We start from the raw sequence: 27,967 nt of genomic DNA, 5'->3' as shown, positions 1-27,967 counted from the left end.
CACCAACCGATGGTAAAAATGCTTCGATTATAATGGCAATGAGTGTAAAAAGGTGAGCATGTAAGAAATGAATAGAGCACCCACTTATGGCAAGAACATGACCCACCAGGTATAGCCGGCAGTGGTCTTTAGTTTATCAGATCCTTCAGATTTTCCTTTACCAGCTTCATGACATCAGAGTCAGCATCTGCCAACGCTTCGCACATGTCAAAATGATCCCTTGTAGGTAGAATATGACAAGTCGCATCACACTTGGCATCTTTAAGCGCGGACGCATACTCTCTTGCCTGTCTGCGAAACTCTGGCGAGTCGTGCTCCCCGACCAGTACCAGATGCCGCGCCCGGGAAATCCGGGTCACGGCACCAACATGTCGCATCGGACTGTTGCGCTGTGCGCATGCGCCGTCCATTCCAACCTTCTCGTTGACGCTCGTGTGCAGAAGCGGCTCCAAGTCGAACACGCCCGAGATGTGTACGGCAGCTACGATTGGCGGACGCTCGCTGTCGCCCAGGGTCGACCAATCAGCGAGTAGCATGGCGACTAGCTGCGCGCCAGCTGAGTGGCCGAACAGGAGGACGGCGCGACTGCGCAGATCCAGCGCCATCTGCAGGATGCGGCGGCCGACAGTACGCACCTGGCGATGCACGGTATCGGTCAGATGGGCGTCCTGATGTAGGATCCCGGTGAACTCAGTACTATATGATCTGATGTTGATCCCGGGAAATGCAGGAACTGAAGATACGAGAGGAGACAGGAGCCTGGCCAATCTTGCAAGAGGTGCAGGATATTTGTCGGGTATACTGAACGAGAGTTCTTTGGAATGCGGAATCCACAGCGATGCCTCCTCCATAGACGGAAATGTTTCGGTTGAAGATGATGACGAGGAGTTGGAATCCCGTGTGACTTGCAAAGTGGATTTGTGACGGGGAGCATCTAACCTACTATGCCGAAGGAGCCAGACAAGCTATTACTAAAACATAGAACAATTAAATCATGTAATATTAACAAACATCCAATCAGGTTCTTTTACAAGACTCGAGAACAGCCCGGAGAATTGATTGGCGTTGATGCGGGGGCGATGACACTTTAAGTTTTGACATATTTGTGAACAAACCAAATTTACTGAGAAGAGATCCATGAAGGCCACAGAGTTCTCGCCAGCCTGTGCTGATTGTGCGATGCTTATTCAGGAAATGTGTTGAAACTTGCAACTCCACTCGTATTACATATTATAGCGGCTGGTATAACAGTTGGATAATAGATTATGTGGCCACCATTGACGCTCCAGAACACAACACTTCCGAATCAACTGATATATTTTCATAGGCGGCGGACCGGGGAGGGCACCGGGGCACCGTGCCCCCCTTTGATTTTCGCATTTCAACATTAGTCCTATGGGCGTTGCATGGAAAGAATGGGACCAAAAGTCGGCAGTGCCCCCTCCCCCCTAATTGAAGGTGTTCCGCCGCTACTCAAAATAAATTAATCGATTCCAACCTACGGCGAAATTGAACAAAACATTAAAGCCTTTTAATACAGCTACCTATAAGAACTGCCGGTTTAACGTTATTCGAGTAACACTGACCAGTCAGTGTCCTTTCTTCGCCGAGGAGAATCCCAATACCCTCTGAGTGCACTGAGTCGACTCACCTGTGCCACAATCTCATCTAAGGTGACGGCCGGCGCCAGGTCGTAACCCACGGTGACCGTCCGCCATCCCAGTCGGTGGAAGCCGAGTGCCACGCCGTCAGACGAGGCCAGATCCATTTCCTGCCAACACAACAGCCGATACTGTTGGACACATTTTCTAGTTATTGGTCGGCGCAGAAAAGCTCAGCTTGTGTGTCGACAGCCGACAGGCTGGTGTTTTCGTTTAGGTTTCCACGTGATAATATAACGCGGCGTATGAACGTAAGCTGTAAACGCTGCCGGCATGATAATTGAAAATGCGACATGGAAATGTTATTTGGATAATAGCGGTTTTCACGACGGGCTATCCGGCGAATGCACCCGATTTGACCAAATCTGCACCTAATTTCTTTTACAGCAAATATCTTCATTTTGTGAATTTATTTCAGTGTTTTAATCGATGATGCTCTCTGATAATATGACAAAGAAGGCATATAAGCAATTAGTGCAACCTTAGCTGATAGCTGCTAAGAGACACACTGAACCTGATTTGACCAGATCTGCACCTTATCTGTACCAGATGTGCACCAAATGTGTACCAGATGGCCGCCGTGAAAACGGCTAATATCCATCAAACATTGCCAATAGTGCACAGTACATATATTCGGCTAGCGCCTAGCACGTCACCATTTCATCCTTAATGAATGCGACGGCGGCTTCCTGCAGGCCTTCATTAAAAACGGTGATATTATATACGAGTACGATACGAGCATGCATAATGCATGTAGTGCGGCCCACTGCATTGTTTTTTTCACCGGGGAAGCAAGAACAGCAGTTCTCAAATGGCACACTGTAGTGATAACTGAGGTCAGTCAGTTTCCAATAACGCAATACATAGAAGCCATGCCAGTCACAACATACATTTAATACCGTCTGTCATATTGCTAGTATCTTACTTTATCGATAGATTTGCCATTTGCGCTGAGCAGGCGGTACCTAAGTGCATTAGTGTCATTCAACACGCTACAAAGTGTGCGACCATTCAGGGTATAGCGCACCTGCATGGCCTGATAGAAATTATCACGAGAAGAGTAACGGGACATTTTCTGCGCGCTTCATCTGCCCAGCTAATTCCCTTACTTGGCCACCCACAAGAGCCATCACCATTTCGACGTAAAACCGCAACGCATTCAGTCTGAGTTTATAAAAAAAGCCTTTGACTCGCATCATTCACGGTTAATATATGCTCGCGGCATTTCACAGTAGTTCAGCTTCACTGAAATGTGGAAGTTGATACGATCATCAATTCTAAGCCGGCCGAGAGTCCAACATGGAAAAGCTGCTAGATAACCCGTATACTTCTTTTTTTTTTTTGTTCGACCCTTTTGGGCCCGACAGGGGAAATTCAGGGTCAAAGAATGGTGGATTCATTGAAATATATCAATATTAGAGTTCGATTCGATTCGTTGGCAGTTATCTCCACGCCGTCATGTGTTAAACGAGTTAATGTCGCCATCCAAGACATTGTACCAAATCGTTATAATTCCACATATTTGCCACTGACAGCTTCAGATTAAATTAAAGTCGGATCCGCCCGATTACAATAAGTCCAATCGGGCCCTGACGAATGCAGGGGGATATTTGGGGCATTTGGCCTCACCCATATCAAAGTGCCGATCGCCAGCTATCCAGCGCTATGAAGAGATAACTAGTTTGCTCGCAGAATCAGCCTACCAGATTCCAAGAAATATCGGGCGATTCTGGTTATTTATGACGTTATATCAAAATCTACGTTAGTCAAGAGTGGGCGATTATGCATCAAACGCCTTATTCGTCATACATGGTATGTCATATGACAATGGCATATTCGTCGGGTATCTACCAGCAGTATGAAAAAGCCCCAGACACTTCACCTAATCTCGGGGACTTAGGAATTGTTTGCATCAAACAATACGTTGAACTACAATATAAAGGACGCCCCGATAAGTCAAATCGCTCATCAAGCAGCGCTGAGTAGTGAGTACCAATGCCACTTGTTGAGCTTGACAACCAACACTCGAGGGCGCGTAGTCTGGGGACTCCCGAAGAAGGAAAATAACACCGTCTCGTTGAACTTCTGTTCATTACGGTTAGGTGAGTTGTGCTGATTCAAACTGCTCAGCTGACAGCTCCTGTTGTAAGGGCTTTACCAGCTGTGAAAAGCCTAGCTGAAAGCAATGATGTCTGATGGTGATTCAATCGTGGACAGTTCCTGCTATAAGGGTATCTTCATCTGTAACGAAGCTAGTCAAAGGTGGTACATCATTGCGTGGACAAGTTCAGACGCTCAGACAGACCAGAGACCGGAGCAGTCGGGGGTTCGGCCCGCCTAGCGCGTTAATGAAAGGCATGGTGCTCGTTAGTTGATCGAATGGCGACTTTTTAGGCTTGTTCTCGTTTCGTTATCTTCTCCAAGCAACGCGGTGATAATTGAAATAAAAACTGATGTTGGTGCCCATTGTTTTTGCTAAGCCAACGAGCCACCACGCATAAGGTCTATCTAAGACAGCTCAGTATACCAAATATAAAAACTACCAGGTGAGTAGTATCATAATGTACAGTTATAGTTCGTCACTAACCGTGATACATTGAGCTAGGAACTAACGCAGGACAATCCATAAAGTTCGACACTACGGGGCTCTTTTTTCGAGTCTAACAGTCTGAGACTCGAAAAAGACTACTGCCTGCCAATGACTACTGAGCGCCTGGCTGCCTCTTATCGAGCTTATCAAGTTAATTGCGGCCAGCGCCCAACGGATGTACTCTACGAAGGATTAATACATACAATAACACAATGAGCTATCATAACCGTAATGGCACAAATCGGGTCTGCAAGTCAGGGGCATTACTCAGCGGCCCGCCTGAGCCCACTAGACCATGCAAGAGCCAACACAACTTGAGGTGTCTCCCCCCACGCTTCTTTTATCCATCAAACGCGATCCCGTTAATTATGGTACAAAAGTATACCTCACCTGCCAGTACCCTCCGTGTATGAACACCGCCAGCGGAGCGTCGTCGGGTACATTCGTACCCAGCACACTGTACCGCTGCTCCGGCCCGTCTCCGTACCGAATGTCGAGCTCACACGGCAGCGACGCGCGCGCCCTCTGTGCAGCCGCAGTTACAGCTTCGGCGAAGAGCCGCACAACCTCGGAGGGCGCCACCCGTTGCACCCAGGCCGATGGCGAGTATTGCTGCTCCAGATCCGCGGCAGATGACGCCATTGTGATGTCACTGTGGGACAAAATGGCGGAATTTTAGGGACACTGATCACAGGGAACATCGAGAAGACAGTGGCGCAGGAACTACTTTCAGGCGGGGGAGGCACACATGATACTTCCCGGAACCTAAGGTACCGTACCCGCAAATCTAGCTTTCTCAGCGGTTTTAGGCCACTTATTTTTCACCCCTTGACCTTCTAAAAAAAAACGACATATGCAAAATAGGTAAGTGAGACATTCTGCCTTAGCTGTCAAGTCAGGGAAAGTCAGGGAAAATTCTTTTTAGTGTAATTTTTTTTCATTCAGTTTTCCATTGTGATCCACAATCCCTAATTTGGGGAGGACAAGCTGCCCCAACGGTTGTCGGTTTTTGGCCCTATGAAAAGTTGTGGGGGCAGCGCCCACACAACTTAGAGCTGTAGGAGCTGGAGGAGTAGGCTGCCCCGATTCCCCCGTGATTCCCGCGCCTATGGATGAAGATATAGGCGTGAGAGGTCAGAGGAAAATGCTAATTTCGGTTATATGTTAGGTAATGCGTTGGCATTATCGGCAGACAAGCCACAGGGACGTAGCAACAAGAGGCCGGGAGCCTCGGTTTTCATCTCATGTCTATGCATGCAGTATGGTAACTGGAAAGGAATGCGGAATGAAGTGGCTTCGTCACAGTAAACAATAAATTCCGTTTCTCAACATAATAAACTTTTCACGAATATCAGAGCCAGGCGTCAATAGAATCGGACTCTCGAGTCGGCGTTTATGTTTTATCAAGCCATGACTAAACCGGACCTCTGTCGCCTCCATATCTGACCTCTGTGTCACCTATGACCTGTCTGACCTCTGACCACTGACTGTCGCCTCTGTCTCTGGCATTTAACCCTTGTCAACGCCACCGCTGTATCACCCATGTACCCGACTGCACACTGCAGTCACCAGTATCAAATAAACACCCCGCCCCGTCCCGTTCCCCTGTATTTGTTACTCTCCCCGGGACTGTACTTTGTACACTGTACTCTACCCGGGAAGAACAGGACGGTACGGCGGACCTCCCAGCTGGTGCCTGGGCGGCCGACGAGTGAGCCACACCACATCAAACGGGGCCATCAGTCATTGTGGTTCAATGAAAAACGATGGACAGGTAGGTCGACTGACAACGATTCATGTTCGTGCGATGCCGATGGTGAGACCCAACTACTACTCTCCCGTCCCGGACAAGGAGAAACATAGCTGTTCCGCCGCCGACCTATAATAAATAGAGAACACTCGCAAACTCCCCCACTTGTAGGTACTTACCACTCTCCAATGAAGGAAAACCCCATACTCCCACTTATTCCACTAGTCACTACCAGTGTTTATAAGGCGCTGTAAATAGTGGCCGCCGCCCGCCCCTGTGTTTGGATTGATGGATCGTTATCTAACTCGAGTTCGACTGTTGCAGATATTTCTGCTCGAGATGGCAAATTCTGGGAGTCCGGTAAAAAGAGGGGTATTTCTTTTTGTGAGTAATCAGTAAAGGATATGTAATATGCCGGATGAATGTCAGTGAGACGGCAAAAAATGGTACTTTGTTACTAGGCACTTTGTCAAAGAACGCAAGTGGGCTGACGTGGGCTTATACACGAGGAACGGGCAAGCTATTTGACGTCACTCAGCGGCCCTCAGCGAAAAAGAGGCTTCACCGCCGGGTACGAAAAGAGTGTTTGTCTAACTAAAAACTGAAGTACATTGTCTGCCTTACTTGTCAATGATATACGATATTGTTTACCTGACTAGACACTGAAATGCGATTGTTTGTGCCATTAAATGCTGTGATTTGAAGACTTGGGGATCAAAACACAAAATAATTAATTGGACGACTAAAATTCCACTGACAAAACAACGTGCACCTAACACCTTGAAAAGAGCATGCTCCTTTATCACAAAAGAAGTATGAAATTATTAACTTACATATGCGATCATCTCAGAACGCTACACCATTTCTTCAAAAATGAATGAAGCAATTCGATTCCATAAACCATTGTCATAAAGATCCCCTTTTCTAGTAATATATGTGACGTTTGGATTTGCCTGGCAACTTCCTCCGTGGACGGGGCCAAGCCGGTCGTCTGGTGACGGTAACCGGAAGTTCCACTTCCGGCGGAGGGCGGAATACCGACGGCCCCTCCACGGCGGACCGGAAGTACATACATTGGAGTGCAGTGACCGATCGTGCCGTTTGCATCGGATACAGGAACTACATATTCATTATTCAATGACGGTCTGTGCAAAACAGGAATTGACCTCCAGAATGGGCACATTTGCTTTGGATGTAATGTAACAGAACGATATGGTATTCATGTTTTATTTATTATCTGCTTCGTTACAAGGAAAAAGTGATCGTTGCAAACATACAAAAACATGTATGATGCATGAATCCGATGTCTTCTTCCGCTTCCTACATTGGTTTGTAGGGAACAAGTCCTGCGTCCACCGGCACCCGATGTGGTAACGACTACGGTACTACAAGTAACACGTGACATAGCCACAGCCAGCCCACATCTTCCGTCCGCTTAAAGCTGCTATCTTGAACACACAGCGGTACTCTAACAGCCGGGACAGCCCAGCATCGGAACGTGTAGACCCACTTCTCGCCAAGCTCGGGTGTTTGTTGGAGCCTGACTCCCTATTCCGGCGATCACACTTATTGTCGACTGTCATCGTTACGAGAACAAGTCGGGTGATTCAGCCCGCTCTCCCAACCGCCCGCGCCTTCCGTCTCATGAGAGGCCGAATCATGAAATCACAGACACATCGATACAGCTGTGCTCTCGACTTGTGTATAGAAGTTATGACTTTTGAGCGGGAGAGGGAGAAAGAGAGAGAGAGAGAGAGAGAGAGAGAGAGAGAGAGAGAGAGAGAGAGAGAGAAAGATAGAGAGAGAGAGAGAGAGAGAGAGAGAGAGAGAGAGAGAGAGAGAGAGAGAGAGAGAGAGAGAGAGAGAGAGAGAGAGAGAGAGAGAGAGAGAGAGAGAGAGAGAGAGAGAGAAAGGTAGAGAAAACGAATGAGAAATAAAGAAAACAGAAAAAAAGAGAGGGAGGGATGGCAAGAAAGGGAGAGCGGGAATGAGACAGAGAAAAAGGTAAGGGAGAGAGAGAGACTGCAGAAATCACGCGCAGAAGAAGATACGGCTGACTACGCAGTATACTTTAAAGCGTCTCGCAGAATTTGGGTCCAAGGTCGCCTCGCCAGGCGAGCGTGGGTCGATTTGGGGCATTTCCTAGTCGATATCGTCGTTTTACCGCGGCGTCGACAGACTGGCGTGAAGGCGCTATCGTCCCAAAACTTACGATAAAACCGATTAGCAGCCGCATGGCACAAGGCACCCGTGACACGATTGTGGCCGGACGGAACGGAGGAAAGAGGGGAGGAGAGAGAGACAGAGAGGGGGAGAGGAGAGAAGGAAAAAAGAAAGAGAAAGTGATGGAGGGAGAAATATGGAGAGAGGGAAAGAGAAAGAGGAAGAGAGAGAGAGTGAGAAGTGAAGAAGGGAGACAGGGAGCAAGGGAGGAAGGGGATGGAGAGAGAGGGAAAGAGAGAGAGAGAGGGAGGGAGAAAAAGAGGAGAAAGAGAGGGATGGAAGAGAGGGAAAGAGAAGATAGAGGGAGAGAAAGAAAGAGAGGGAGGGGAAGAGTGAGAGAGTGAGGGGCAGAGAGAGAGAGAGAGAGAGAGAGAGAGAGAGAGAGAGAGAGAGAGAGAGAGAGAGGGAGGGAGAGAGAGAGAGAGGGAGAGAGAGAGAGGGAAGGGAGAGAGACTCAATCCACCTTATGTATCTAGAAACACCCCGTGCACCCAGTGGTCGATAAAACTTCCAACGTGCCAACGCCCGTTGGAGCAAGATAATAGCAATGCTTCGAAGAGCTGGAGACAGTCCGCCCGTCTACATGGATGCTTCCTTACGCCTAAAATACAGCATTGACTTATGACTTTCTAATCGTCCGGTGCTGTTATCGGCTGCTCGGTAAGTACCGCGTGTATGTTCCCTCATTCACTCCTGGTCACCCTTCGGTCACCCCTCGCTGGGTCGGGCCAGTCGGCTATTTTTATCCTCTTTCCGGCTAGGCCACCCGCTGAGCTCTCGCCGTGCCGCGCCGTCTGCGAGGGACCTGACCCTTCTGCCGGGACAGGATTCTCCAGGTGTCTCCAAGGAGCCATCATAGCGCTAAGGGTGTGCTCCGCATACACATACATTGATTTTCGCCCTTACTAGCAGGGCCGCTGGCACGCGTTGGCAGCGCCCTGCGGGCATTTTTTCGCTTAGGGTCATTTTGTGGTAAGGAGGATCAGAAAATCACCCTTCCAACTTTCTCCAGGCCTGGGCGTTTTATCGAGCGCGCCTGAAAACGCACAGTGGACCGAAATCACACTTCGATTGCGTTACTTCGCATTAGGTAATACGATAAAAAGTCCGCTCTTTTCTCAATCAATACGGACAAGTGCGTTAAAGCACAGATATAAACTTTTGAATTAGAAGCTTTAAAATGCTAAATTTCAACATCTCTAAGCTGATGATAATCGTTAGTTGTTTCTTTCAGACTTTGGCGCGCAAACGTAGGCATTCAGATCCACCGTGCGACCGGTCACCGTATGCAGTAGTGTGATCAGTGTGATGGTGTGAGTTGGGGAGTCAAGGCCGTGTGGGGAGAAGGTGAGGAGATAGGTACCGGTGTGCCGACGCGGCGGATGGCAGTGAATTTTCAGGATAGGTAGCAAAAGGCTCATTCCCAGACGTTGTGCCAAATTTTGCGGCGCTAAGCGACACCAACTTTTACGCTATTCGCGAAAAAAACTTAGGGAGGCTGCTCCCCCCCCCCCCCCGCCAGGCGAGGGCTAAGTTGGAGACAGTGGTGGGACCAAGATGTTCGTTGGAGCAACTCCAAGCATTTTATCGACCTCTGCGTGCACCCCTGCACGGGGGTGTTAAAACGAAACACCCCCGTGCAGATTTCGCCAGGGTTCGTTCACGTTAACTGCACGCATTAACTAATCTTACGAATTTCTCATGCGCTAATAAAATGAAATCTTCTTAACCGAATCAAGGCTCTCATGCGCAAGCGCATAAGTCACTAGAGAGAAAAAACGTTGAGTTGATTGATCATGAAAATCAGCCATAGGCCCATAGACACGGATCGAATAAAAGATATTATGTATTTCGGTCAAGCAAAGATAGCAAAGCGGGTCTATTATTTTTTGTGGCCTTAAACATAACATGCAGATTAAAGCAAACACACATGTCAAGAGCTGAACACACAAATCAAAATAACTTACAAGTAGCCTAGACGTGCTTCTCACGCTTACATTATGCAGACATTTGTGAGGCACTGCATAGCAGACCCCGAGAAAGACGCTTTGGAACATCCCCATCTCCATGAGATTTGCACCAGACAGTGATAATTCCTGTTCAACATAGACGCACGCACACACGCTCAGCGACAACATTCAATGCAAACAAAATATAACTTTATGCTTAGCAAACATAGCTTGTGCCCCCCCCCCCCCCCAAAACAACGTTTATGTCATTTCCAAGCACCAGCGCCCATCTTATAAGCTAATCCATGCATCCCACATCTTACAGCAGTCAACATGCATCAGCTGATGTCAATAAAGGTACAGAACCGGTGTATTCCGCTAAGCAGTTCGATGTCAAGGTCAGCTGCTAATTGGGCACTTTGCAGAGATCACAAACAGGCGACTAGTAATTTATTGAGTGGAAACTACAGCTGCTCTAACATACCCGTTTGACAGAGTTCAGGTTTCGATGCAGCTGCAGAAAAATAGCCCATGCGACTTTCTGGACCTCAACAAAAACCATCATGCCCGAACTTCAAACACACGTTTCAATCATGAATCCTCCCAGCAGTTACTGTTTTCGGCGCTCCAAACTAAGCCGGCGACGCCTCTTTTAGTCCATCGCACTGGATAACTGAGGTCCTAGGACATCACTGGATAGAAAGCACCTCATCCACCGTCACTATTTTCTCCTCCACTTCCAGAACTTCATCAACCCTCAGCAGCATCTCCCCAGATTTCAAAACCTCCTCCACTTCCATAACCTCTTCTACCTTCAACACCTCCTCCACCTTTACTACCTCATCACTTCTTCCTACCTCCATCCCCTCCACCACTTCCTCCTTCCCCTCCACCACTTCCTCCTCGTATACTACTTCCTCTTCTTCAGTCACTTCCACCACCACCTCCTTCCTCCTCAAGAACTGCCGGGAGAAAACATCCCAAAACCAGCGCCATTTTCCTGTCGACGCGGGCGGTTCCGAAGACGACGACGAAGCTGAAGAGGATGCTGAAGACGGAGCCGGTGAAGTTGACCCAGAAGAAAAAGACGCCGAAGAAGACAGCGCCGGAGAAGCTGACCCGGACGAAGATGTAGAAGACGACTTTTTCGGCTTCGGCTTTTTGTAGCTCCACGCCGGCACCGGCGCGTCATGTTGGTCACAATCGCGCACGAATGCGTCTCCCCGGCGGCGGTGATTCATGCCATCACTGCGCACCCGAGAAACCTCGCCGGAACGCCGCTCCGGGCCCGGCTCCAGGCCAGCGGGCAGGTCGAGCTCTCTGCCCAGCGCCATCACGCTTGGTTAGGCGGCGTCTTCTGAGTTCTCAGCTCTGTCAGTTGTTAGCACCTCAGCTGCGCACCTCGTTTCGTCAGCGTATATTCGCGTTGAACTCTGTCGCTCGCACTGGTTAGCGCCTTTGAGTTTATTTCCGGGTCTCTCGGTGGTCAGCCGTTCTCTGTTTATCTCAGCGGCTCGTCAGCGAATTTGCTCTAGTCTCCGATCACCAGCCAGCGCCTCTGAAATGGGAGGCGCCGGCCGCAGTCAAAAACCACACCTGTGTGATGCAACGGCTCCCACTTCGCTACACGTTTCTCTGTCTGAAACGCCACTCGCCTCTGAGATCCCGCCTTCCTGTCTGGTCGCTTATCAGCACACACGTCCAACTCCGATCAGGTCTGAGCGTACACTGGGCCGGCTGTTCGCACGCTGCTGGTTTCCCAGAGTGATACGTCAGCCAGCGCCGCCGCGCGGCAGCGGCGCGCGGCCCGCAGATCCACCGTGGAGATGTGCTTTGTTTGATCTCCAGACTCCCGGTAAATGACTAGCTAGACTATCAACAATGGATTAAACGATGACCCGATGCAGGATGAAAATCAGCAAGTAATGAAAACGGTATCACTCATCCAGCGTCATTCAGCGGAGATGAAAAATGATGCCCATGGTTGGCTTTTATCGTAGAAAGTCGAGTCATTGTTCATTTCACTCGAGGTGTGCCGTTTCCCCAAAAGCAGCACCTCCAGACGTCAGCTGATTAAACAGCTGTTTCAGCGGGGGAAGGGGCGGCGGGGAGGCTTAATTCGTTTTTTCCAACCCAGGAGAGGCGCTACCCCATCCGTCCGTCGTTCCCATCCTCAGGACGTTCAAATCCTTCTCCTCCACGCCGCAACCCTCGGTCCGGGCTGGACAGGCACCTTTATCTCATGCGGGCTGCTCACTTGGAGCTGCTCTCAAGGGAGCGCACCCGTAGCCGGGTGCAGTGGGTACGGGGGGGGGGCGGGGGGCTGGTCGGCCTGTCAGGCAGCCCCGGCGACTCATTAGGGTGCCTACCGGGACCAATGTCTCCCCCTAATTCCCTACATCCTTTCGGCTTTGAAATGGTCTTGTCAGACCAAAGGGGTATAACCCAACAAAACAAACAAAACAAAGCGCTACCCGAAGAATAACCCATTGCGTCATTAAGAACTGGCTTACACATCACTGCAACCATCTGGATGCGTGGTCTAGTTACGGAGCGAGCGAAGCGAGCGTAGTCTTTCCTTAGATTAACGGAAATTTCTGAGTATGAGCGGCCGGCCGGCCGGCCGTGGTCACGCTTTTGCAAGGCTTATATCTCAGCAACCACTTGACCGATTTACATGCGGTAAATTTTGTAGGGTAGCTTCATTCCTTCTACCAAGTATTGGACTATTCCCGATGCATGTGGGTGACCCCTTATGCACGTGCCACGTGCAAAACGAAGAGGTGTCAGTTTTGTAATTGTTGCAATATCTCGGTAACTACTTGGCCGATTGCGCTGAAAGTTGGCATGTAGGTAGGCACCCACTAGACACTGCATATCCATGTGCCAGAGTTGGGGTGCTGCTGCACGTGCGCACGTGCAGGGGTCGTTTCCAGATCTCGAGAACGGCTCGACCGATTGCGCTCAAATTTGGTACACAGTTAGGGACCGGTTAGTAGGGTGCCGTGCACAAGTCAGTTGGGACCCATTTTGCACGTGCGCACGTGCAGGGTGCCGCTTCCAGATCTCGAGAACGGCTGGGCCGATTGTGCCCAAATTTGGCACATCGCTAGAGACCGTTTAGTAGGGTGCCGTGCACAAGTCAGTTGGAGGTACCCCCTCACAATTTCGCACGTGCAAGGCCCACCCTCTCGCTCGCTCCGTTAGTCGCCCCAAAAGGCGTTATACTGGTGAGTAGGATAGTAGGGAACTCGCCTTGTGACATGTAGGCCTGGGGTTCGCAGCCGGCCATCCGCGGAAATTTTGGCCCGTTGTAGGTTTTAGGTTGTGTTAGGTTGCAAATTGTTGGTTATAGGTGGTGGGTTGTAGGTCAGGTCAGGTAAGCATAAGTTCGGTTAGGTTTGGTTTGGTTTGGTTTGGTTGGAAAGAAGCATCGCCGGGTAGCGCCTGTCCTTGGTTGGAAAAACGAAACACGCCGGCCGGTGGGAGGGGAGGGGCGGGGGGGGGCTATTTGGCGGTGCGGCCGCTCCGCTGTGGCCTGGGAATCCCGGGTCCGCCCGCTGACGTCACACAGCACGTCAGTGACGTAATACCACGCGCCACCCGGCGCAACGCCTTCGAACCTCCCTGACCAAAACCATATTAGGAAAATGGGAATGTGATGAAATTCGTTCCACTCTAGCGTAAGCCGGCGGCGACAGTGCTGCAGTGTGCCACGGCCCGGCCCACAATCAGAGCTTAGCGGCGTCCAAACCGTGCGCGGAAAACACGCTGGTCTTTCCAGACCGGGGGTGGACTCGAAATTTCCCAGCCTTGGTGCTCGCTGGCAGTGCATACACTTAAGCTACACACTTTAGCCTCACACTTAGCCTTACAACGCCCCGCCATATGTGTACACCGTACCATACGTACGGTGTACTAAATGGCAGGGTACCATGAGACTTGGGAACACATCGAAGCTCCTGTTACGTAGGTATCACTAAGGCTTAGCAAGGACAGTTTCGTGACTTGCATAACAAACACCTTACTTTGATTCCAGCAATTCCAGTTTAAATTGCTTTGATCCAGTTTAATTTCTTTTTTATTCAGAACTGATATAAAAAACCGTCGCAGAACCCTTGATTCCGCTCGCACAAAGGCCAAAGCCCATCTTTCTACCTCCAACGCGAGGGGAACCACCAGGCTCAAAGCACGCGCTGAGAACCTAGTGGCATTACAGCACATTGTCTTTCCTGAAAACCGGTAAAAGCACTCGATCGGAAGCAAGAAAAGCATGACATCACGGTGAAATTACCTGGAAGTCATGCGTCAGCGTTCCCTGCGGCCAGCGAGTACCGCTCGCTGTGTGACTCGCCACCACGCGCGGGATCGCGCCGGTGGGATTTGCATTGATTGGCGGCGAGTTCAGAGTTGGGCTCAGCCAGTACACACGGCGGGCCAGCGCGGGTCCCGGGGAGTTCCTGCAGAGTCCGGACCGCTCACAGATACCGTGTTACGTCTGGCCGATGACTAGACAATGTCCAGGTGCTCCAGAATGTTCCAGGCAACTAGACTGTTCCAGGATGATGTGCCAATTCGCGCCGTTTTGAGATACAGACCTGCGCCTCAGGCGTTTGGCAACAGTACATCGTATGGGGCCCACATGACACACGTGAACCCCAGCCTAATCTAGATATGCTCTATGCTAATACCAGCTACTGTGCAGGTAACCCCCGACAGAACGCACTGTATAATGCATGTTGCATACTCTACCGTTATCGGAGAGGGCTCAGAGAATATCACAATGAAGGAAATTCACGGTGCATTTATTTGCATTCATTCATTTTATCGACTCATTTCATTTCACTTTCAACCGGTCGCAACCATTCATTCATTGTCATTCATCTATTTATGTCCATTTACTTGCATTGAAAGTGTAGCATGCACTATGTGATTTATTTATTCATTCATTCATTTATTCAGCAACTGTGGTGGATAAGGCCATCTACAAACTACTACATAGACGAGACGAAAGATGTTTTGAACACGTTTGAACACCATTTAAGTCGAAGTCAACGAGCATAAGCAGCAGGGAACAAACAAGCAGTGGGCAATTTGTGAAGTGTTTTAGCTCTATGATGCCTATTTGTAACTCCGTATTTATTTATTCATCTTGACGTATACTCACTGGCGAAGGCACCCTGTGACCACTGAAGGCACCAAAGGCATCCTACTGCTGACAGATATCGAAACGCCGGGTATTTCAGGATGACAGGGTGAACTGCTCATTTTGCAATACGATTGATGGTCAGTGCACGAGTCGAATGCACCGTTTAATCATAAACATCCACCACAGGGGAGCACCATGGGGTGCGACCCGTGACTAAAGAGCCTCGCACTGTGCGCGAACTGGCACATCATCCTGGAACAGTCTAGATGCCTGGAACGCTCTGGAACACCTGGACATTGTCATTGTCTAGTCATCGGCCGGAAGAATCGCCTTATCTGTGAGCGGTTCGGACTCTGTGGGACTCCCCGGGACCGCTGGCCGGCCGTGTGTACTGGCTGAGCCCAACTCTAAACTCGCCGCCAATCAATGCAAATCCCACCGGCGCAACCCCTCGACATATTGATGATGTCGGTAAAGAAAACAAATGATATCCGATCACAAGGAGAGGCGAAGCCGGCATTTTCCAAACAAGAAGTCCAGAGAACTGGCAGCTTGGACTTCTAAAAAGTGGAGCTTTTCAGACGACTCCAAAGTCACTGGATAAAACATAAACGATAACATGCTTCATTTGGCTCGCCTGGCGGCACCTCTAATTCATTTGGCTCGCGGGCCTATCCGTCCAGTTACCTCGTACTAAAGTTTGAACTTTAACCCTATTCCGGGCGGGGGGGGGGGCTTTAAGGCCCCCCTTCAGGGTTTTCTTGTGCCATTGCCAAACGCCGCAAGACTGAAAGCTCATACTCGGTGACTTCTTCTTAACATTCATTGCGCACATTTTGACAAAAAAGTTGCCGGGTCAGGTCAGGTCAGGTCACCAGAGGTGGTTTGGTGACCCCACCTCAGAAAAGTTTGCAATCACGCCAGAGCTAGAGTTTTTGACTTATCAATTTCTTCTCTTCAGGTTTTAGTTAGGGTACCAGTATGTGCAATTTGTATATCTCATTATTTTTATATCTGTGACCTGACGTCAGGCCAGACTGGTGACCTTTACATTGCAGGCCTATGGGAAAATATTGAAACGCCTCCTGCTTCGTGTAAACGAGTCAAAACCACCTAATGCTTTCAGTATTATGGTATATTATCTCATCGGTGATGATCCTGGTGCCGCTAATTGACAGGGGGACCGGGAAAGGTCATCTGAGGTCATGTGACGTCATAAATCGTGTTTCTGTCAATAAATCACGACGTGATGGTGCTAAAGACTTGTAAGTGGTACCAAACTGCTCGCCTGGTCAAGGCGCGTCGTTTGGTATGTGGCATGACCATACCCCACAACCTCATTGATGAATGACCTGACCTTGACCTCGGGTCAAATTTCAAATTGACCTGTGAAGGTCATCGCATACTTATTTCGCATCGCCTCGACGATAGCAACAAAAAATGTATTAATTTTATGTCTCTATGTGTCTTAGTTTAAAAGTTGTATAGGTAACTAATTCCAAAACATTTTATCGTTGATGACCTCTGGTGACCTCAATATTGACCTGACCTGAAAATGTTTTACGTAAAAGTTGTAGATCTTTAAACGACCTATCAAACGCCGTTTGCCGTTTGTCGCAACGATGTGTAGCTTTTGAGATCTGAAGGGGGCCGAAAAGGCCCCCCGCCCAGAATCGAACCTTTCAGAGCCCGCCCGGAATAGGGTTAAGGTGGCCAGCCCACCTTAACATTATACCTCTAAATCACCTCTACCTCTAAATTTTGATATTATAATTGATATTATGATATATAGTATATTTTAATATTAAAGTTAATATTAGTTTTGAGTTGAGATAGCCAAATTGAGGTCCCTGGCTTGCACTTACCGGTTTGGGCACTCACAACATCGATGATTGTTTTAATTCGGAGATATTTAATTTCAAAGTGTGCAGTTATCAGATTCTAAGGGGCTAATGCATTTTGAATGCCCCCTTAGACTTTGTGACGTCAGCGCAGACCTAGCGATTTATACTAAAACCTTGCTCATAGACCTCTGTACACCTGTACAGAGGTCTATGGTGTACAGAGGTCTATGCCTTGCTAAAAGACAATTGTGGTGACATACGGCCTTGCGCGCAACATCGGTCACACTTTTTAAATGAATGCTTCCAAAGGGCGTCAGAGGAACAGCGGAGCCTCCCCCCCCAAAAAAAAAACAAAGAAACAAAAATAAAAGTCAAATGTCTCAAAAACCTGTGAATATTTTTGACTTGTCCGGGGTCACGCCGGTAATGTATTTATTGAATCATATTGGTATTTGGTACCGGGTTTGGTACAGCATTTCAGAACAATCACATCCCGTACTGCTCGATGGCACTGTTCAACAGGAAAGGTTGGAAAAGGATTCACATCACACATGTTAGAATACGGACAATTAAAGGGACTATCCCACCTTCTAAAATATTGTTAAAACCACTTAAATTGTGCCCGACTTTATAGATTGGATGACCAGGAACACGGTTCTGGCATTTATTTTTCATTAAACATCTTAGGCTTCCCATATTCCAAACACAAACTTTCAAATATGTGACGTCACAGCCAAAATTACCTCCCTCCCCAGGCCACATTACTGTCATAAAGCTGATTCTTTTTACTCTGTACTGGCACAACAACAAAGTTCAGACCAGGTTTTAAGCGATTTTTTAACGAACAAACCCATTTAAATCAGAACGACTAAACGAGGTGACGTCACACTAACGGTCGCTCCATGTTGAAGATAGGGCCTTGTACAAGGCCCATTTTCAAATGAAGGGAACGAATTTCTTCAACACCAAGAGGCCGCGGGGGTTGCAACCTAGATAGATAGTGGTTTCTGAACCTCGCCGCAAACTTGGCTATCTCAACTCAAACCCCATGTTAAAGGTGGGATAGTCCCTTTAATGTTAGAGGTTTATAAAATACCTAATGTTGGGCAGTGCCAGTCGATCAAGATGGCATTTTTTTCTTCTTTTCAGGCTACCGCATACCATCCAGACCGCGGCCAGTGGCCGCTAACTTTGCCGCCACAGTCCCCGCCACAGTTCCCGCCATTGGCCGCCACAGTCCCCAGCGGGCGGAGGCCGGTCGCCGCCGACAGTCAAGAGGCCCCCATGAGTCAGACGACGCCACGCCGCGCCGACTGGGACGCCTAGCGCGACCGGAAGCGGCCACACAGCATCGGCCCGCGGCCAAAGCCAGGAGGAGCCGCAGTGCAGTTGTCCGCCCCAGCCCCCCGAGCGTCGGCATCAGCACACTGTACAGACTCCAGACCGCGTCCTGCGGCCCACGTCCAAATGCAGCCGTATGGCCCCGCCACAGGCTCGCCGCAGTACTTACCGGGAGGATTTCCGGTGAAATTTGGTAAATATTCATTTAGTTTGCTTTTTCTAAACCACGGTACATACATCACTTGTATGCCAATTCATTAACTGTTTTGAAGGTGGGAGGGTCCAATTCGATGTAAACATGATGCTTCATATAGGTATCGTCCGGCGGACGCTCGGAGGCCTTAAAATCAGCGCACTGTCATGAATTTAGTAAATTATACATTATTAGCAGTGACGTCACGGGCCGGTAGCTAGCTACCAAGACTCTATATACAGCGTGGGCCAAAAATATGAGCCACTTTTTTTTAAGAAATTTTGTCCGAATGGATGAATGGGTGGCTATGGGCCCGGGTGCCCCGCCAAGCAGTGCTTGTTGCGAATGACACCACGGACCCACCACCCCTTGCCCGCGTCCGGTTCACCGGTGATAATTTGGATCGAACTTTTCAGCAGTAATTTTTGGAAAGTGGTAAAAAAAATACGAAGAAGAAACTTCCACAACTTCAAAAATCGTTTGACAAATTATACGATACCTATTTTATGGAAAAGTTTCAAAGGAACCGTTACTGACGTTGCGATCGTCATTTCAAAAATGGGATGTGTACGTACGTCTCTCTCTTTTATTTGCGCATGTGCTCGAAGTGGGCACCTCCACGCTCAAGGAACATCTGAAGGCGCTCCAGGAAGCTGGTAGATGGCACTGAAGGACAAAGTACCCGCCACCAGTGCAGTGGTGCGCCCGCCACGACTCTGACTCAAGGGACTCACGGGACTGTCGAAACGACGCCCCTCGTCGCTGTTTCACTGCCACTTTGCATGGGGGGGGGTGGCAGGGGGGGGGGGGACTCTTTGTCTGTGGGAGGGGAAGGCTCCCACTCAGCCTTCGGCACTCCAGAATCCCCGCATCGGAAATTATTCACCTTTGACACAGGGCACAGGGCACTGGGTCATAAAGAGCAGAGGTCGTCGCCACATTTTCCTCGTTCATGTTCCAAGGAGCGGGTGATTTACGTGGTGACATATCCCCATTCATACAACACTTACTACCACTCCAACAAGAGCTCTTTGATAAAAGATATACGATTATCTATTGAATTCATTCTTGCATGTTAATATGACATATCTTCACTGCATTACCAAATAATCAGCTACCGCGCCCATAACGATAACGGATAAGATAGTCATGATATGACGTCATATCTAGCAACATCAGGCAATACAGCGCGACGTCACTGATAAAATTAGTATCCAACGGCCAGACAGTCGGCTCACACACCACTTGAGTTTTTCATCAATGAAAATGTGTGATTGTGCATTAGCGCAAAAGAATTGGTACCGATATCAGCCGTCGGTAACCAGGTTATTAGTGTCGCAAGTCACTTTTGCAACTAACTCATCAAAAATGTTTGATCAAGGTCTACGGATTTTGTCTAAACTCTTAAACAGATATTGCAAAAATGATTGAATAAAATGATCCACGTTGTCCAGAAACAAGAAATACATTTAAACTTCCTTTCACACCTATATGCAAACAAAGATGACGACAAAATTCTAAATACCAGACGTTCCGGTTACAGAGTCCCTACGCAAACATGTCTGATTCCTCATATTACAAAATTCGCTTTGTTCGTATTAACAGGCGGCAATAAAGATCAATCGATGCTCACTGGAAGTGAAATAATATCATCGGCTTGAAGGATATCCTTTGAACAACGCGTCGAGGCTCATTTGTCTTCACTCCCATGCAATACCACCCAGCTTTATGGCATTCCGAAGAATCTCTCAAGAAACATACCTATACTAAAATAGCCTATACCATGTCACGAAACTGTCCATATAGCTAAGTTTTCATTATACCAAAAGATATTACACATACAGCGAGCAGGAGCGATTGTGGTTCTGAAGGTGCGTAAGCGTGTCGCTAATTTCCAGAACGCGATGGGGAACTCCTGATGATGAAATCGATCTGATCAGCAGACAGTGGCGTGACATTTGCCTGTGCGGCGGTCCAGTCCTCTGTACCGTACACACTGACTGACGAAGATGAGGGAACCCCCGCGTCCGCACGCAGACCGGGCCAGGCTCTGGGCCGAGCTAGACAAACCGGTGTGACGGGACGATGACTCATCTCGGCCGGTAGGTGAGTTTGGCACCACCTCAACGATTGGCGTTAGTGTTACAATATCGGTACAGTGTACCAGACCAGTCCTACACCTCTGTACCTGGAAACCGGAAGTTTATGCACAAAGATTTTCTAGCACGTATCAAGTACCTAATTTGGATATGAATATGGGCATCAGACTATAGCTGTCAGCTGAGGCTATGGCCGCGTATAACTGAATTGGACTGACAGGCCTGGTCCACGGTGGCAGATGCCAAACGATTGACACGCTTTTCGCGACGCAGAGGCAGCACCCAAAGTTACGGTCAGAGTTGTAAATGGGTGGCTGGTGAGTTGTGAGTAAAGTTGAAATTTTTATTTACGGTCCTGGTCCCCGAGAATAAAACTCAGCCCAGAGAACCGGCTTTTAGAATAACCACCCAGAAAACCATGTGTTTGGGCTACTGAAAAAAATGATTTGTTAAAATGTTTGACTTAAAACCCTATTAATAAGTCTGCAGTTAATTAAGTGTGTGTTGCTGCGACCCCTGCCCTACATGGACCCCCGGTTTTATCACAAAGGATGGGAGAGGTCCCAGGTGCCGGGGCATAAATTTGGGAATGAGAACGAAATCTTTTGGGCCCACATGGCACAAAGGTCTTAAAACTTCCGACATGGCGGTTTCTAGCTCTTCCTTCTGGTGATCCAGTGGTGACCAATATCATTGGCGTCAGGTAGCTACCGGCAAGGCGGCAAGTAAGACCGGAAGAGCCGCAGTGGCTCGGGAACTTCTTCCAGACTGGGGGGGCTGAACCATAATAGAGATCAACCTAGGGTACCCCCAAATCTAGTTTTCTCACCGGTTTTAGGCCACTTATTTTTCAGACCTTGGCCTTTTCAACAAAAAAAAAACGAAAATATTTGCAAAAAAGTCAGGTATTCCGTCTCAGCTGAGTGAAGAAACTACCGTTTTGGCAACCTGGAATAAAGGTTTTAATTTGCCAAATGAGTTGCCGAGCCAGTGAAAGAGGTGGATTTTTCACTTACATGCTTTCTTCCTTTGTGACCCACAACCCCTAATTTGGGGAGGACAAGCTGCCTCAACGGTTCCTGACCTCATGAAAAGTCAGGCCCCCACTGCCCTCTACCCCGGTTTCCGCGCCTATGTATGAATCTATGAAATTATTTTGGAATTTGGTAGATTTCCTATTTCGATTCCTCCAGCTGGGGGGCTCAAATACATTACGAGCCCCCCCAGCCGAAAAGTTGGAGGGGCTCAGCCCCCGCTAGCCCCCCCCCCCCCCGGTTCCCGCGCCACTGGGAAGAGGCGAAAGGGACGGTAAACAAGACAGGCATTCAACACAGTTGGAAACGGAACGGTGATGCATACTGATGTCGTGAATGCAATGCAAACCCAACGGTTTAAACGAAAAAAGGAAACCCAAACATATGTATTATGGAAAAAATAAGGAAATTCCGCTTAGCAATGTTTTCCGTTCGGCAAATAAGAGTCAGTTACATTTCATACTGAGCCATTCATAATGCTGCGTGCGAGGGCACATAAATGAGGCAATGGGTGGACTCTTTTCTACCATTCACCACCGCTCTGTTGCTTCTCTGTGGAACAGAGCCTATTTTAAGGGAATTTGACTGGGGGGGGGGGCAACCTGAAAAATTGTCTTTAATAATCCATTAACCCTCGCCCGTATTGGTGTTTCCAGCTGCGAACGAATATTAGGGGGGGGGGGTCCGTTGGACCCCTTCCCCTTGCCGTTTCGCCCCTGATCGAGCTAGAAACGACCGTGTTGCCCGTGATGAAAGGAAACCGATGATACCCAATTTTAAGGTCCTAGGTCATCGGTTGACCTTCCAGGTCAGGTCAATGACTCAAAAGTCGGGAAAATCGGGACCTGTTAGAGCGTCGTAAAGGGTGGCTGCTATGGTTTTTCCGGGGTGCTGATCACGAATATCATGTTAGTTATGATCATAGATGATGTCTTCATGCATTTAGGCCAGGTCAGGTCAGGTCAGGTCAGGTCAACCAGGGGTTTTGCCGCGTATTCGTAGTAGGTGGCAACCACCTCTGACAGCTTCGTAACATGTTGCGAAGGCACCAAAACTACTTCGTAAACGGTCAAATGGTTGCTAAATTCGAATACAGCTCCAAAAACTAGCCTAGAAACATATAAAACTCGAAAATGTGAGCCCAGGTCATCAAAGGTAAATGACCTGACCTGACCTTCCGGTGACCTTGACACCCACCCTAATGCATGGGAGCAACATCATTTCCCATGTTTGAACGTTTGAAACCACGAAAAGACTGCAAACGCGCGGCTAATGCGAGGCGACATACGCCGAATCGCGATCCCGGCCAAACATGGTGCCATGGTGCTAGGCCGCCGGTGCATTTGAAAGAACTGTGGTGCCCCTGACAAGCCTATAGTTCCAACGACAGGCCCGTGGTGCCCCTGACAGGCCCATGATACCCTTGCGAGGCAGGTGGTGTCCCTGCGAGGCCGGTGGTGCCCCTGCCAGGCATGTGGTGTCCCTGCTAGGCCTCTGGTGCCCCTGACAGGCCTGTGGTGCCCCTGAAAGGACTGTGGTGTCCCTTGGCCCTGACAAGCCTGAGGTGCCCCCGACAGGCCCGTGGTGCCCCTGACAGGCCCAAGGTGCCCCTGCGAGGTCGGTGGGGCCCCTGGCAGGTCTGTGGTGCCCCTGGCAGATCTAGGTGCTCTTGCTAGGTCGATGGTGCTCCCAACAGGCCTGTGGTGCCCCTGGCAGGTCTGTGGTGTCCCCGGGCCCCAAGGGGGCGGGGGGTCATGACCCATATGACCCACCCTTGGATCCACCACTGGTCATTACTTGCAGACTGACTCATTTGACATCCATTGCAAAACAAGTCACAGTAGTACATATGTTTGTCACCCTGTTCCTTTATGCCCATTTTTATAGTGGGCAAATCTCGACGACTGGGGGGGCAATGCTATTGAGTGTGGGGGCATTTGCCCCCCCCCCCCCCAGTTAACATGTTAAAATAGGCCCTGCTGTGGAATTAAATTTGAAATACAATCTGACGAGGATTGAACTATTACATAATGCCTGATATTCTCCAATATCAAGCCAGGGACGATTTTTGTTATCTCTACACCCCATAGCTAGAGCTGGATTTGGAACAGCGCCCCCCCCCCCCCCTAACCGTGTCAGCACCCCCGAAGATGACACCGCCCACTCCGCCCCTGGCACTCACCTAACTCTATTCACCGATGACGCGAGACCTCACTGCCACCCAACGACACCGGCCAGCTGACAATGATGACGTCACCGGCAGGTGGCTTAGCCGTGACTCAATAGATGACACTTCTTAGATCAGATCACACACGCTACAGAGAGAACCGGCAAGAATGGACCACGATCCCAGTCACTCGTTGGCCGGCCCACAATAAACAGGCCCGTACCCGTGACCTTGAGGCTGCGCTGGCAAGAAGCCAAACAAGTGAACCATCTGGCGACAGGGGCGCGTCCAGAACACGTGGAGAGGGGGGTTGGAAGGTGGCGAGTCATACTGATACGGCTCATGAAAAGTGAATTATATTTAAATTGATGGTTTTTATTTTTAATTCAGCCCACTGGTTTGTGCACCGAAAGAGGCGGGACTGCCGACTGGAAGGGGTCTCTCTCTCTCTCTCTCTCTCTCTCTCTCTCTCTCTCTCTCTCTCTCTCTCTCTCTCTCTCTCTCTCTCTCTCTCTCTCTCTCTCTCTCTCTCTCTCTCTCTCTCTCTCTCTCTCAATTTTTTTTCTCTCTCTCTTTCTCTCTCTTTCCCGACTCTCTCTCTTCTCTCTCTCTCTTTCTCTCTCTCTCTCTCTCTCTCTCTCTCTCTCTCTCTCTCTCTCTCTCTCTCTCTCTCTCTCTCTCTCTCTCTCTCTCTCTCTCTCTCAAACCACAAGTCCCAGTCTCTCACTGCACACCGCCACCACAAATCCCACACCTTTCTCAGCACCAGTGTCGTCGGTTTCGACTCTCCCCTCCCCCTCCCCACCCCCATCCCGTCGACATCGACGCTGCGGGGAACCCACGGGGAACCCCGCGACGGCTGGCACTGATGGCACATTGGTGCGAGATGCAGCTTCCACCAATCCCGTCTCGTCTCACTTGCACTGTGGTGAAGGTGCTTCCCCGTCGGATAAACCTGCGTGACGTATGCGCGCACAGTGCACACTGCTTGTGCGCCGTAGACGACGAGCGCTCTGTTTATAACGCAGACATCCGCCGGTGCAAGTTCAGACCTCGTTCAGAGCTGGCTGGGAAGTGGTCGGAGCTGGAAGTGACACGCTCAGAGTCGAGTGTAACACGACTCGTATACCGTGAGAGCTCATCAACTCTGACAGCTCATCTCTAAGAGCGCCGAGCTTTGTAAAGAGAGGAAGAATAGTTCATCAAGCAATCTTCTCCAGGGTGCCTATTCTCAGCTCCAACTTGCTTCTAAACCATGGATGCCGAGGCAATAAAGCGCGCGCTGGAAGCCAGCAAATTCAGAGTTCCCAGCGACTTTGACCCCTCTTGTAAAGGGTTCAACCATCGACAGCACGGCTCGGGCTTTAAGAAACCATGCGAGAAGCACCCCATCAAGCCAGCTGGAGGCAAGGTCGGCGAGGGGCACCGGCAGCCACCATCGCGGCCGTCTTCCCTGCGAAGGCTCTGAGACTGGCTGAGACTGATTATGAGACTGACTGACCAGTGCAGACTGGTTGAGCGATGGTGATAGTGCCAGCATGCGGACACAAAATTAGCCTGCGCCGGGGTGTAGACCATTTAGTCTGTCTCAAGCTGTATAAAGAAGCTTCTACTGCAATAGGTATGTTTATGGAGACACGCCGGCTTTCTTTGTAGGGATGCATATGCGTAGGGTGTTGATTTGATACGTGCCATTTATATCAATGCTCTTGGTAAAAACACGCAAAGATGTTAACCGTGTTGGTTGTGTCCTCGTCGCTTGTCAATGGGCTGGGCTTTTAAGCGTAATGGCCGTCATGTACATTTTTGTCATGTTTTGTCTCATTTATCAACAATATCGCCTTGAAATTAATAAACGGTCGCGTATAGGTCATGTTCTACATTGTTTTACGGTGCAGGTCAGAGCAGATAACTGAAAACCAGATCGACAGGGAATTGAGCATCATGGATAAGAAGCCTAGAAAAAGATAAATTAGAGGGGTTGGAGACGAGCATCTCAGTCCCTCCTCCGCTAGAATGTGGCTCTTCCATCGCCCCTGCATGCCTTACGCAGAGGAAGTAACACCAGAGTGACGCTATCACCCGAGACTGACCTCTATGCAGCATTCATCACACAGAGGAAGTGACGTCAAGATATGATATTTACATGTTTATAAGGCTGCTGATGCTAGTTCAGATCTCGCTGAGAGGTGGTCGATAAGTGGTCGGAGCTGGGAGTGGTACGCTTCGTGTCTCGCTGGGACACGCTCAGAGGCGACCCGCGTCAACAACGTCCTTGCCAACGTGTATCACGAGCCGCGTACCTACCGTGCAAGCCCATCAACCCTGAAGGACTGAAGGCTCATCTAAAAGAACGCCGTGCTTTGTATGTGTAGAGAGGAGGAATCCATCCTCTAGCAATCTTCCGGGTGGTGAATTTAACTTGCCTCTAAACCATGGATGCTAAGCGCGCTCTGGAAGCCAGCAAAGCCAACAGAAGTCTCAACTTGTCCAGCCATGCCCTTCACCCGTCTTGCAAAGGGCTCAACCATAGACGCGACGGCTCGGGACACACGAAACCATGCGACAAGCACCCCTCCCAGCCTGATGAAGGCAAGGGCGGAGATGCCAAGGGAGGTTGGTGCGTACTAATCTAAGAGAAGGTGCTGGTGCCAGCATGCGGAACATGTGCCAGCGCCGGGGTGTCGAGTCAAACAAGCTGTGGAAGAAGGTGTTTGCGGCGACAGCCCAGGTCTTTTTGTCGGTGTAAGTACGCTTTGTATATACCTAGGTATGTGGATAGGAAAGGTGTGGGTGCGTCATGCGTATTGCGTGTCATAGTGGTGCCAATGCTTTTTGTAAAACGGCACTCAGAGGCGATAGTCGTATTGCTTATGCTGGTGGGATCTCATCGCTTGTCAATCACTTTTTTAGCGTAATGGCCGTGATGTACGTTTTGTCATGTTTTGTCTCATTTATCAAATGTTTGACAATATCGCCTTGAAATTAATAAACGGCCGCGTATAGGTCATGTTCTACATTGTTTTACGGTGCAGGTCAGAGAACATAACTGAAAACCAGGGCGACAGGGAATTGAGCATCAAGGATCAGAAGCCTAGAAAAAGATAAATTACAGGGATCGGAGACGACCGACCATCTTAGTCCCTCCTCCGCTAGAACGTGGCTCTTCCACCGCCCCTGCATGCTTCACGCAGAGGATGTGACATCAGAATGACGTCATCACAGGAGACTGGCCCGTATGCAATACTTTACACACAGAGGAAGTGATGCAAATGTTACGTCATCACACGAAACCTGTCCGCGTATGGACTAGGCATGCAGTGAACATGAGCTGAGCTCACTTAAGTCACTCCAAGCTGCAATTGATGTGTTGCAGTTAAGCATTGCCCGGGCTGGGAGCGAGTAGCGAGTACATTTGTACCACTCTGTTTATATGTAACACAGGCTGTGGTGGCTGGTCACTGGACAATTAGCGATGTAAGCCGTGCTCAGAGGTAATGGTGCAGCGAGTATCAGGCGTTTGTGGCTGCTCAGTGTCGAGTCAAGTGACACAATCCGTGTCATGAGGTAGCAGTCTGTGTCAGAGTGTGTCAGTGTGGCACGAACGGTCCTCGCCAAGTTATCGGCCCTGCAGACTCTGTTCAAGGAAGATGAAGACTATACAGGGAAGAAAGGTCCGTTCGAGTCATCAACAGCGTTTTAATAAACTTCAGCCTCTAATATCTCCCCTAGACGCCATTGAACATGAATCCTACACACATTAGATGTGGTATGGCCAACCTAACCAGAAGAGCTGCTCACGAGGGCGCTCGTCCTGCGCTAGGTATGGCTCATAGACAGAACGGCCCGGGTTTTGAGAAACCGTGTGAGTCGTACGCCCACAAGCCTGACGATCAAAAGGGTAACGAGAAGGTCGTCGTCGTCATCGTCGTCGGTTTTCGGGAGACGCTGGATCCAAGTGTTGGCC

General features: G+C 49.4%; 2 protein-coding genes across 2 annotated transcripts; both read right to left on the bottom strand.

Moving 5' to 3' along the window:
- Window positions 1-10: 10 nt before the first annotated feature.
- LOC122366999 (kynurenine formamidase-like) lies at window positions 11-24,224 on the bottom strand. Its single transcript, XM_043339734.1, has 4 exons — window positions 24,016-24,224; window positions 4,642-4,903; window positions 1,652-1,771; window positions 11-635 (listed from the first exon to the last, which is right to left on the bottom strand). Exons 2-4 carry the CDS (start codon window positions 4,891-4,893, stop codon window positions 129-131), a joined length of 879 nt encoding a protein of 292 aa, XP_043195669.1. The 5' UTR covers window positions 4,894-4,903; window positions 24,016-24,224; the 3' UTR covers window positions 11-128.
- On the bottom strand, window positions 10,863-11,507 carry LOC122366994. Its single transcript, XM_043339730.1, has 2 exons — window positions 11,430-11,507; window positions 10,863-11,135 (listed from the first exon to the last, which is right to left on the bottom strand). Exons 1-2 carry the CDS (start codon window positions 11,505-11,507, stop codon window positions 10,863-10,865), a joined length of 351 nt encoding a protein of 116 aa, XP_043195665.1.
- Window positions 24,225-27,967: the final 3,743 nt, after the last annotated feature.

Source organism: Amphibalanus amphitrite, unplaced genomic scaffold (assembly GCF_019059575.1).
Source record: "Amphibalanus amphitrite isolate SeventyFive unplaced genomic scaffold, NRLGWU_Aamphi_draft 000844F_arrow, whole genome shotgun sequence".
Lineage (NCBI taxonomy): Eukaryota > Metazoa > Arthropoda > Thecostraca > Balanomorpha > Balanidae > Amphibalanus > Amphibalanus amphitrite.
The sequence above is the reverse complement of the archived record's forward strand: the minus strand, read 5'-3'. Positions and strand labels throughout refer to the sequence as shown.